General features: G+C 45.3%; 3 protein-coding genes across 4 annotated transcripts in view; 2 read left to right on the forward strand and 1 right to left on the reverse strand.

Moving 5' to 3' along the window:
* Nucleotides 1–206: 206 nt before the first annotated feature.
* On the forward strand, nucleotides 207–3448 carry LOC310808357 (cytosolic sulfotransferase 3-like). Its single transcript, XM_083675212.1, has 8 exons — nucleotides 207–298; nucleotides 1129–1267; nucleotides 1627–1755; nucleotides 1968–2068; nucleotides 2243–2369; nucleotides 2548–2645; nucleotides 2925–3099; nucleotides 3233–3448. The coding sequence occupies exons 2-8, from the start codon at nucleotides 1129–1131 to the stop codon at nucleotides 3343–3345; spliced, it is 882 nt and encodes a 293-aa protein (XP_083531338.1). The 5' UTR covers nucleotides 207–298; the 3' UTR covers nucleotides 3346–3448.
* A 994-nt stretch (nucleotides 3449–4442) lies between these two features.
* Nucleotides 4443–8216, forward strand: LOC310808356 (cytosolic sulfotransferase 3-like). 2 transcript variants are annotated; one of them, XM_083675210.1, is made up of 8 exons: nucleotides 4443–4516; nucleotides 5611–5749; nucleotides 6109–6237; nucleotides 6419–6519; nucleotides 6699–6825; nucleotides 7275–7372; nucleotides 7713–7887; nucleotides 8077–8216. In XM_083675210.1, exons 2-8 carry the CDS (start codon nucleotides 5611–5613, stop codon nucleotides 8190–8192), a joined length of 885 nt encoding a protein of 294 aa, XP_083531336.1. In that variant the 5' UTR covers nucleotides 4443–4516; the 3' UTR covers nucleotides 8193–8216. The 2 variants fall into 2 exon arrangements, with proteins under 2 accessions (XP_083531336.1, XP_083531337.1); XM_083675211.1 differs by lacking the exon at nucleotides 4443–4516 and adding an exon at nucleotides 5389–5452.
* Nucleotides 8217–8325: 109 nt separating this feature from the next.
* Nucleotides 8326–11084, reverse strand: part of LOC310808620 (uncharacterized protein) — a 16982-nt gene continuing 14223 nt past the window's right edge. Inside the window, exon 4 of the mRNA XM_083675619.1 lies at nucleotides 8326–11084. This exon is cut by the window's right edge and continues 1584 nt beyond it. Within this exon, the coding sequence (XP_083531745.1) occupies nucleotides 10588–11084 (497 nt within the window). The 3' untranslated portion in view covers nucleotides 8326–10587.

Below are 11084 nucleotides of genomic sequence, written 5' to 3' on the forward strand. Positions count from 1 at the left end.
ATAATCTGATACCGACTTAACCAAGGAGCAGTGCATTGCTCATATTTGGCTGTGGGTGTGACTGTTGATCAAGGGTTTAAGCACTAGGTGAAAGTTCTGTGTATAGCCTACTCCCTGTCCCCCATTCACTGCACAGATACACACACAGCTTGACTCAGGAAAGACACAGATCATTGCTGCTGGCTACACAAGTGGGCTACACAACAGGTTGACTCGGCTGTCGTTTGAGATCATTAACAACAACTGGACTTTACAAACTAGTACTACCAACCCCAGGACACTACCCATTTGTTACAAGGTGAGCCAGTGTTTGTGTGCATGCCTGTGTGTGCACACATGTGTGTAAGTGTGTGTTTTTCCATGCTCAACATGTTTTGAAAGGTGGTGGAAGATGTTGGGTCAGAGATGTATAATTTAATTAATCAGTTCAGTGTGACCAGTCTGTCCATCCCCCTAGTGGTGTGCTATGGTTATGTAAGAACTCATGGGTGATATACAATAGCCTGACACATGAGATGACGTGGGAGAAGGAATGTAGAAAGCCCCTCAGCCTGTAGAGCCAAAACAAATCAGATTATGGGTTCTCAAGAGGGGGAGGGGGGGGGGGGGGGGGCAGTGTGAGAGACCCTTGGAGTCATTTTGAATGCAACTACTGCATTCAGCCTGTGTGTCTTTCAAACAGAGCAGGGTAAGCCAGATTCACTTTGTGTTACAATCACAGTTTTTAGTGAAGGAGAAAATAGTCTTTATACATGTTGATTCTCCCATTAGCGTCCCCTGTGGTAGTATCTTCCCCCTGATGTCCATTGTACTCCTGCTTTCACCGAAATTATTACGTTATGCAACAATTGAGAGAACCATGACTTTTACTTTGTTTTCTAGTGAACCACACAGCAGGCCTATAACAACTGCGTTTTCAACAGTTCATGTTTTAACAAAGACAATACAGCACACTCCTTGTTTACACATCCGTTGGTACATATTGTAGGGAGCACATTTTCTCTCCACATACGAATATGGGAAGCAGTGAGATCTGAAAAGGACTTTACTCAAATTTCACACCATAGAATGCTCACAGCGTAATGCTTTAGGCTCTTGAAAAAATACATTTGTCTCTCATTCTTCCAGATGGAACTACCACCTCGGCCCAAACTGATTGACTTCCACGGAGTCTCCATGACCAACTATTTCACAGACAACTGGGAAAATGTACAGAACTTCAAAGCCAGACCAGATGATATTCTCCTAGCTACCTACCCCAAAGCAGGTCTGTATGTGTGTGTGTGTGTGTGTGTGTGTGTGTGTGTGTGTGTGTGTGTGTGTGTGTGTGTGTGTGTGTGCGTGTGTGTGTGCGTGCGTGCGTGCGTGCGTGCGTGCGTGCGTGCGTGCGTGCGTGCGTGCGTGCGTGCGTGTGTGTGTGTGTTTGTGCATGTGTGTGTGTATGCGTGTGTGCATGTGTTTGTGGTTCAAATAATTTACACTGAACTGCTGTAATGCTCTATTCATTTAATCTGCATGATTGGGAGATGTGTAGTGTGTATGAGGCAAACTATATGTTGATGTTTTAGCATAGTGTTGGAGGCAGTGAATGACTGTGTATCTATCCTCACTCTACCTCTCACTCAGGAACCACATGGGTCTCCCACATGCTGGACCTCCTTTACTCTGGCCAGACGTCTCCTGAGCGTCAGACCTCAACCCCAATCCACGGGAAAGTGCCCTTCCTGGAGATGCACATTCCTGGTATCCAGTCAGGTAGAGAACATTCATGTGGTAACCTTGAATCTGTCTCCTGGAGACACCCCTCAGTCAACAATTATCCTACAGTCGTCAAAACTGTTCAACTATTTTAGTCACCGTGAAATACAGCATCGCTATCATAATCAAATATAATCATAATCATAATCAAATAGGCCATTGGTGACAGATGGAGCGATCATAACATAACATTGTATTGTGTCTCTCAGGAGTGGAAGAGTTAGACAAGATGTCCACCTCTCCTCGCCTCATTAAGACTCACCTGCCAATCCAGTTCGTACCCAAGTCCTTCTGGGAGCAGAACTGCAGGGTACAGTTGTGTAACTTCCTATATGATAATGATACAATGACTCTGTAGATATCTCTTTCTTGAAAGACATTATATAGTCAGCAATGCTCCTCTCTCTCTCTCTCTCTCTCTCTCTCTCTCTCTCTGTGTGTCTCTCTCTCTCTTTCCCTCTATCTCTCTCTCTCTCTCTCTCAGGTAGTGTATGTGGCCCGTAATGCCAAGGACAATGCAGTGTCTTATTTCCACTTTGACCGTATGAACAAGGCCCAGCCTGAGCCGGGAGATTGGAGCAGCTTCTTACAGAGATTCATGGAGGGAAAGAGTGAGTGAACAGGAGAAAGGAGTGAGTGAATGAGTCATAGTGTGAGGTAGTGAATAACAGTTATCAATGCTAATGATGCTCTGTGATCCTGGTTAACCTGAAATTATCCATTTATCTCCACCTCCAATGTCCAACCCTAACCCTAACTCTAACCCATGGAAATGGTTGGTGTTCTCAGTGGTGTTTGGGCCCTGGTATGACCATGTGACTGGCTGGTGGGAGAAGAAACAGAACCACTCTAAACTCCTCTACCTCTTCTACGAGGATCTGATTGAGGTGAGTAACTGTTACTGGCAGGGTTTGAACTGGAGACTTCTCACAATGAGGTAAACCGTTATACCAAGAGGACAACCTCTTGGTACTGTACAAGAGCTATATCTGGGCTTAGAAGTCACAGGTGTGTGTGTGTGTGTGTGTGTGTGTGTGTGTGTGTGTGTGTGTGTGTGTGTGTGTGTGTGTGTGTGTGTGTGTGTGTGTGTGTGTGTGTGTGTGTGTGTGTGTGTGTGTGTGTGTGTGTGTGTGTGTGTGTGTGTGTGTGTGTGTGTGTTCCTGCAGGACACTGGCCGAGAGCTGGACCAGCTGTGCTCCTTCCTGGGTTTATCTCCCTCAGCGGAGGAGAAGGAGAGAGTGAGGGGAGGAGTGCAGTTTGACAACATGAAGAAGAACAGCATGGCCAACTACTCCACCATCTCAGTCATGGACTTCAAGATCTCTCCCTTCATGAGAAAAGGTGAATTACTAGAGAGATGAGGAATCATAATGGAGGTATTGAAGTAGAGGGACTCTCTAACAGTTACATTCTGTGACCCTCCCACCCTCACCGATGCCCACTTTTTCACTGCTCTCATCTATTGTGTTTGTAGGAAAGGTTGGTGATTGGAAGAACCACTTCACAGTGGCGCAGAATGAGCAGTTTGATGAAGACTATCCGAAGAAGATGAAAAATGCCACCCTACGATTCCGTACTGAAGTGTAGAGTTATGGTCCAGCTCTGCTTGGGCGCCATGGTAGCCCTTTGGTCCTGGAAGAAAATAAAAGGACAGCGGCGACTTCTGTGTTGGAAAAGGAATCTTTTACTTGGTGTAACCGGCAGCAGAGCAGTCCATGCTCTGGGTCCAGTCGTGTGGTCTGAGTCAAGAACTGAGTTTTTCCCCAGTATACAAAGCCTGTATGTTAATTGTTTGATAGTTCTTATCTTCTAACACATGGCCACCTGTGAACTCGGAGAGACAGAGACACAGACCCTCACACAATTCATGACCAACACCCAATTCTGAGTCTCCTCACAGTCTGAATCTTACAGTGGCCTGTTAACTGGACTCATGGTGCCGAATTTCACATTGTGAGAAATCTATTGCAGAAAAAGAGAATATTACATGACTGATATCATTTACCAAGATTTATCACAACTAATATATATGTGTGAATAGATAGGAGCATGTTTAAGATCATATCCAAGAATAAATTATCTATATAACAGCAATTGTTCTATTTTCCTACTTTTGAACCATTTAATTTTATTCTTGTATTGTCTGTATTTTGACTAAATAATCTGTGGTCTGTATACATGTATGTTCAAAGACAGTAGAAAAGCATTGAATTGACTTTCCTCTGATTTGCTGTGATTTTATTTCACACACACACACACACACACACACACACACACACACACACACACACACACACACACACACACACACACACACACACACACACACACTCTCAAGCATACTCTCACTTACAAACTACATTCTCTACTTTGCTGTGAGACATCATACAGTAATCTCACTATGTGACCTTAGTGATAATAAGTGTTAATTAAGTGTTAATTAAGTGTTAATTGCCTGACTTAAGGTGACCCTGGATCTGACCTGCTGTATGAACCTTAACCAGTGAAGTCTAACATCAGTAGGCGTGGTGCGTAGTTAATATTTGCAATGGTTGTGGACGTGATTGTTGAACAAGGATTTAAACATTCGGTCAAAGTTCTATGTATAGCCTACCTCATCCACAGGTACACACATATCTTGACTCAGGAAAGACACAGACCGGTGCTGCTGGAGAGTGGACTGATCATTACAGTAATAAGAACTGGACATTACAACACTAGTACGACCAACCCCAGAACACTACCCATTTGTTACAAGGTGAGCCAGTGTGCGTGTGTTGTGCATGCCTGCGTGTGTGTGTGTGTGTGTGTGTGTGTGTGTGTGTGTGTGTGTGTGTGTGTGTGTGTGTGTGTGTGTGTGTGTGTGTGTGTGTGTGTGTGTGTGTGTGTTGATGGGTGATATGCAGTAGACAGGGCTATTCAATTGGCGGCCCACGGGTATCCTATCAAGTTAGACCGGCCCTTATATACATTTTTAACGTTAACAAACATCTGCGCCCGTGAGGCCATCGGAGAGGCGTGTCCACGTGAGAGACTTGTATAGTGAAGCGTGAGGGCACGCTCTCCCGAACGGAGGGGATAGTGTAACGACCCTGTGTAAGGCCCGTTAGCAGCTCCGCCAAGGGAGTTAACTCTCTTGGTGTTGTGGCTAGCGCGGCCGGTTTGTAAGCGGAAGGTTGCGAGTTCGATACCCGCTTAAGGCAAGCTACTCTACCCCGCCGTTCGTTACAGATCTGAATCTATGCGAAAATGTCCCTTTCAGCACTCAAGAAACGAAAAGTCGATGATGAAAATCGTCAATACAAAACCAAAAAAATGTTCTGTGTTCATATGTAAATGAGAAAAGTGTTCTTGAAAAGAAAGACAACTATGCACTTATACAGGCCTAATAATAAGAACTTAATTTAAAGGAATGTATTGTATTGGGCATAATTAAAGGTACTTTTATATGTTTTACACGTGTATACAACTATTGGGAAGAATAGCGTAATAGTGAAAAATGTCTGGCCGCCCTGCAAATAACACTTTCAAAATCTGACCCCCTTAAAAATACAGTCGAATAGCTTTGCAATAGACTGACACATGAGATGACGTAGAGAAATGCAGAAGGCGGGACAGTGTGACAGACCCTTGTCATTTCCAGTGCAAAACTACTGTCGAGCATTTAGCCCGTGTGTCTGTCAAAGGGAGCAGGGTAAACCAAATGAATTGTCTGTTACAGTCACTGTTTTTAGTTTATATAGAGAATAGTCTTCATGCCTGTGTTTCTCGCTTTACTGCTGTACTGTATGCTTTAGTCTTTATTTGTTGTGCTTTTTGCAACAGTTGAGCATTTGTCTCTCATTCTTCCAGATGGAACTACCACCTCGGCCCAAACTGATTGACTTCCACGGAGTCTCCATGATCAACTATTTCACAGACAACTGGGAAAATGTACAGAACTTCAAAGCCAGACCAGATGATATTCTCATTGCTACCTACCCCAAAGCAGGTCTGTGTGTGTGTGTGTGCGTGCGTGTCTGTGTGTGTGTCTGTGTCTGTATGTGTGTGTGTGTGTGTGTGTGTGTGTGTGTGTGTGTGTGTGTGTGTGTGTGTGTGTGTGTGTGTGTGTGCAGGGATGTATGTCTGTATGTATGTATGTATGTATGTATATATGCATGTATGTGCCTGTATGTGTGTGTGTGTGGTTCAGTAATTTACAGTGTGCTACTGTAATGCTCTATTCATTTAATTTGTGTTGATTGGGCCTGCATAGTGTGTATAAGCCAGGCAATGGGTATGTTGATGTTTTTAGCATAGTGTTGGAGGCTGAATGACTATGTATCTATCCTCACTCTACCTCTCACTCAGGAACCACATGGGTCTCCTACATGCTGGACCTTCTTTACTTTGGCCAGACATCTCCTGAGCGTCAGACCTCAATCCCCATCACTGAGACAGTGCCCTTCCTGGAGGCTTACTTTCCTCCTACCACTTCAGGTTAGAATAGCAATATGGAAACCTCTTCTTGAGACACACCTCAGACAACAATGATCCTACTGTCATCAAAGCTGTTCAACTATTTTAGTCAAAAGCAGCATCACCATCATAATCTGCTATCAACTAGGCCATTGGTGACAGTGGAAGTGATCCTAATATAACATTCTATTGTGTCTCTCAGGAGTGGAATTGTCAGACAAGATGACCACCTCTCCTCGCCTCATTAAGACTCACCTGCCAGTCCAGTTTGTGCCCAAGTCCTTCTGGGAGCAGAACTGCAGGGTACAGTACAATATAATACATGTAACTTCATATGAAGACAGAGAGTCAATGACTCTGTAGATCTCTCTTTCTCGACAGACTTGATATGGTCAGCAATGCTCCTCTTCTTGCTCTCTCTCTCTCTCTCTCTCTCTCTCTCTCTCTCTCTCTCTCTCTCTCTCTCTCTCTCTCTCTCTCAGGTAGTGTATGTGGCCCGTAATGCCAAGGACAATGCAGTGTCTTTTTTCCACTTTGACCGTATGAACCAGGGCCAGCCTGAGCCGGGAGACTGGAGCAGCTTCTTACAGAGATTCATGGAGGGAAAGAGTGAGTGAACGGGAGAAATGAGAGGAAAGGTTTACACAGGAGGACAGGAAGTGAAGGATGGACGGACGGATGGATGGGTTAGGGTTAGGGCTGCAACTAACGATTATTTTCTTATCGATTAATCTGTAGATTGTTTTATCGATTAGTCTGAACGATTAATTAACCCCAAAAAACATGCTTTTGAACGCAATGACATTGATTTATATAAATGCAATATTTATATTAAAATTGGACTAATAAAGTTTTGTATTTTGAATTGGTAGGAAGGGCAGGGAGGAGGGGTGAAATAATCTGTTTTCCTCTTACGGTACAGAATCAGAATCAGAATTCTGATTCTATCATAATCTGTATTCCTCTTTCGGTACAGCATGCCGTCTTTAGACATAGAAGTCATTTGTCTTCCGTTATCTTGATGAAACTGTACTGTAGCTTTTTCTACCCTCCCTCAGTGGTGTTTGGCTCCTGGTATGACCATGTGACTGGCTGGTGGGAGAAGAAACAGAACCACTCTAAACTCCTCTACCTCTTCTACGAGGATATGGTTGAGGTGAGAAACCTAATGACATCATGTGTGAGATTGTGATGGTTCGATATGTCATTGTGTTCGTCACAGCTGTGGTTCCACCAAAAGCTTCTGGAACTTTCCTGTAACCCACCGAATAAACGAAAGCAATTGTGCTGTCTGAGTAGTGGGACCCAGTATCTACTGTCAGGAATCTGCCACCACCCATCAGTGGGATCCAGGTCACTTCTTGGGAAACACGAGAATGTAGTGTTAACATGAGTCAGTGCAGTACTCTATGGGAATACAGTGTGTGTGTGTGTGTGTGTGTGTGTGTGTGTGTGCGTGCGTGCGTGCGTGTGTGTGTGTGTGTGTGTTCCTGCAGGACACTGGCCGAGAGCTGGACCAGCTGTGCTCCTTCCTGGGTTTATCTCCCTCAGCGGAGGAGAAGGAGAGAGTGAGGGGAGGAGTGCAGTTTGACAACATGAAGAAGAACAGCATGGCCAACTACTCTACTAGCACTATGATGGACTTTAAAATATCTCCCTTCATGCGCAAAGGTAGTGGGTCTCTGTGTGTGTGTGTGTGTGTGTGTGTGTGTGTGTGTGTGTGTGTGTGTGTGTGTGTGTGTGTGTGTGTGTGTGTGTGTGTGTGTGTGCGTGTGTGTGTGTGTGTGTGAGGGTGAGACAGAGAGAGAGAGACAGAGAGAGATCTTTTCTCAAGACCTGTCTGTCTTTCTATCTTTCCAGGAAAGGTTGGGGACTGGAAGAACCATTTCACCGTGGCCCAGAGTGAACAGTTTGATGAAGACTATGAGAAGAAGATGAAAACAACTCAAGAACCTCACTTTCGCACAACAATTTAGGGTTGCCTGTATCATACTGATCTGAACGATGAGACAATATATACATATAATATAAACAATAAATAAACAACAACAAATAACAGTAAAGGAATTTTCAGATTTCGTATATATATTTATTTGAAACCAGATATGAGGCTGCAGCACAAAATTACAACTTTAATGAAGAAATGAATGAAATGAGGATGTTGGAAAGCTCTAATACTGTACTGTACCTCTGCACTGTGCACAACTGAGAGGGAGGAGGGAGGGACAGGTTGATATACTGTGGCACATACTGCACTGCATTGGTGGAGGAAACAACACAAACATCCCCACAACTGTCAATCACCGATGAAGGTCCCACCACCATCATGGAGTGAATGGGGACACGGTAAGTAGCCTAGCGGTACACTGAAATCTGACGGGATCATTGGAATGTAGACAACACCACAACCCCATTGTACTGCACTGTCAATACGAAACAAGTCAAGCATTTTACATCACAGGGAGGGACCGCGCGGGCCCTGAGGGGAACAGGAAACAGCTGGTCCTGTGACTCTCGGAAAATCAGGAACTGAGGATGGACCCCCCCCCCCCCCGGGCTTGGTTCAGGATCACTCAACAGTTTCAAACAGTTTCACAAATCTGTATGGAACATCTGAGACAGTGCCGTTGTCACTTCCTTGTGTCTGCACAACATGAGAATAAGTTAAGGTGTTGTAGAACGTTGCTACTGTCGCACCTCCAGATACTGTTTTGAAACATCTCTCAACGTTACAATCCTGAACGGAGCTCAGAAAAGGTTTATTCCCACCTTTACCAGTCATCACACTCATCAGAGATGTCTCTTGAACGCTTCAAACACATCAGCAAGAACACCTTAGATTGTCTTTCACAGTAAATACCTTTAGTTTTTTAATGCACTTTTATTTACAAACATCAAAAAATAACAGTATTTACACTATTTCTTATTTTACATAATATATTTGTATGACATTTTCCTCTTGTGTAGTAAAAATACTTCAGTATTCAGGCTAAGACCTCTGTAGAATACTACAGGAGTGCGGAGGTTTAGAGTCATATTGTAATAGGCCTGCGTTGTGAGGTGCAGCACTGCCAAGCTGTGTAGCGTTCAGTAAAGCTAGAGATAACAAACGTTTATGGTGAGCATTTATATATACCGCAACTAATAGAATGGTGGGTATGTCTATCATATCTTCAGTGACATTGTGTGCTGTTTAACAAATGCAGTCCTAGGCTTTGACGGTGCGTGACGATCAAATAAGAAAAAGCCTCATCCTACTACACCAGAATCAGCAGGCGAGATGGAGCAGCGCCATTTTCTAACGGAAATGTCTTGGACCATTTTAGCTCCAGCCCGAGGCCTCAGCCACAGTTTCACAGGTCAATGAGCTTCTTGGTGTCAGCTGCATCTCCAGGGGGTGTTCTTCTGTTCCCTTCTTATGCAATAAGCCTCACATTGACATGCAAAACAGGACCGGACTGCAGAAGCAAGTTATGAGCCGATCATCAGTAATCCTGTTAACTGTTCACGGACCGCTATGACGGCTAAGAAGCTACGGAAAGAGCTTCGTCATCAGATAACGTGTTGCAGTAAAGGTATCTCTGAACACAACGTGATATCAACCACCACAGTTGGCTGTTGTATATGGCACATATCTTTAAAACACATAAAAAAGTACAGTAATGCATTGAGTTTGAAATATCACGGACAGCAAATTAACTACTATCAAAGCGAATGAATAGTCGGTATATTCATGTAAAGACATTTTCACAGGGAGAACAAAGGGCTTTCCAAGGTACAGTAGGAGCCGTATTCATCCACATCCACCAAACACGGCCTAACCGCTAAGCAGGTACAAGCGGACTGGAATGACCTAAACTCAGTGGCTTTATTCAAGGTAACACTGTCACAGTGTCAACATGAATCCTGTGCCAAGCAATTGTTCAGTTCTCACAATACCACATAAATGGTAGTGTTCCAGAGAGTGTGTTTGAAATGAAGCCGGTAGGCCAAAGGTACTTCTAGGTGCTTCTAGGGAGTGTGTTGTTGTGTTGTTGACACCTGTGCTCTGTGCCCTAGTCTCAAAGTGACGCAAGACACAGTGTACCTGTACCATGAGCACGAACTTTGAACCCTGTAAAGTAAACACTGTGCAGTACCCAATCTAGGGCAACTGTATCACTCAGGGCCAGGGGAAAGGGAAGCCTTCATGTTTTCACCCTCATCTTCTCAAAATAATTCCTCATGCTTGTCCTAGAAGTTCTCATGTGGTCGTGGAGTGAAAGTCAGTTGGTCTGTCTGTTTGAATTTAGGTCGGTGTGAGTTTGTTTGGTAATGGTTTCGCTTGGGGCTTGGTCATTGGTCCTGATGTCCTGGGTTGGAATTGAGAGTTCAGAGGTCAATAATCTCACTGCTCACGCTGGCCGAGTCGTCCTGTCGGCAAACCTCCAGATAGCTCCTCCCTGGCCCCCTCCCCGCCCTCCCCCGCTCCCTCTCTGAGTCTGGGGTGAGGAACGGCCTGGTGTCATCCCCTCCGTCATCCCCCAGGTGTCCTGCGGAAGCTCTGGAGGGGCGCAGGGATGCGGGGCAGGACACCGAGGCGGGGACGCTGCCTGCCCCGTCCCCGGCCCACCTGTGCCCCTGGTGAGAGGGCGTAGGAGGGGCAGTGACCTGCCTGCTGGGCACACTGCTGGCCACGCTGCTGCCCCTCAGTGGAACGGAGGACTCGGTGCGGGCTGAGCGTTCATCACTGCTGTCAGAGAGCTGGAGCTCAGGGTCGCTGTTCCTGCGGAGCCAGGGGCCCGGGCTGACAGCTGAGCCCGGGGAGAGGCTTGGAAGGGCGGGGGACAGGGGCTGGAACAGGCTGCCCCCCCTCAGGAGATGTTCTC

This window comes from Argentina silus, assembly GCF_951799395.1.
Source record: "Argentina silus genome assembly, chromosome: 8".
Lineage (NCBI taxonomy): Eukaryota > Metazoa > Chordata > Actinopteri > Argentiniformes > Argentinidae > Argentina > Argentina silus.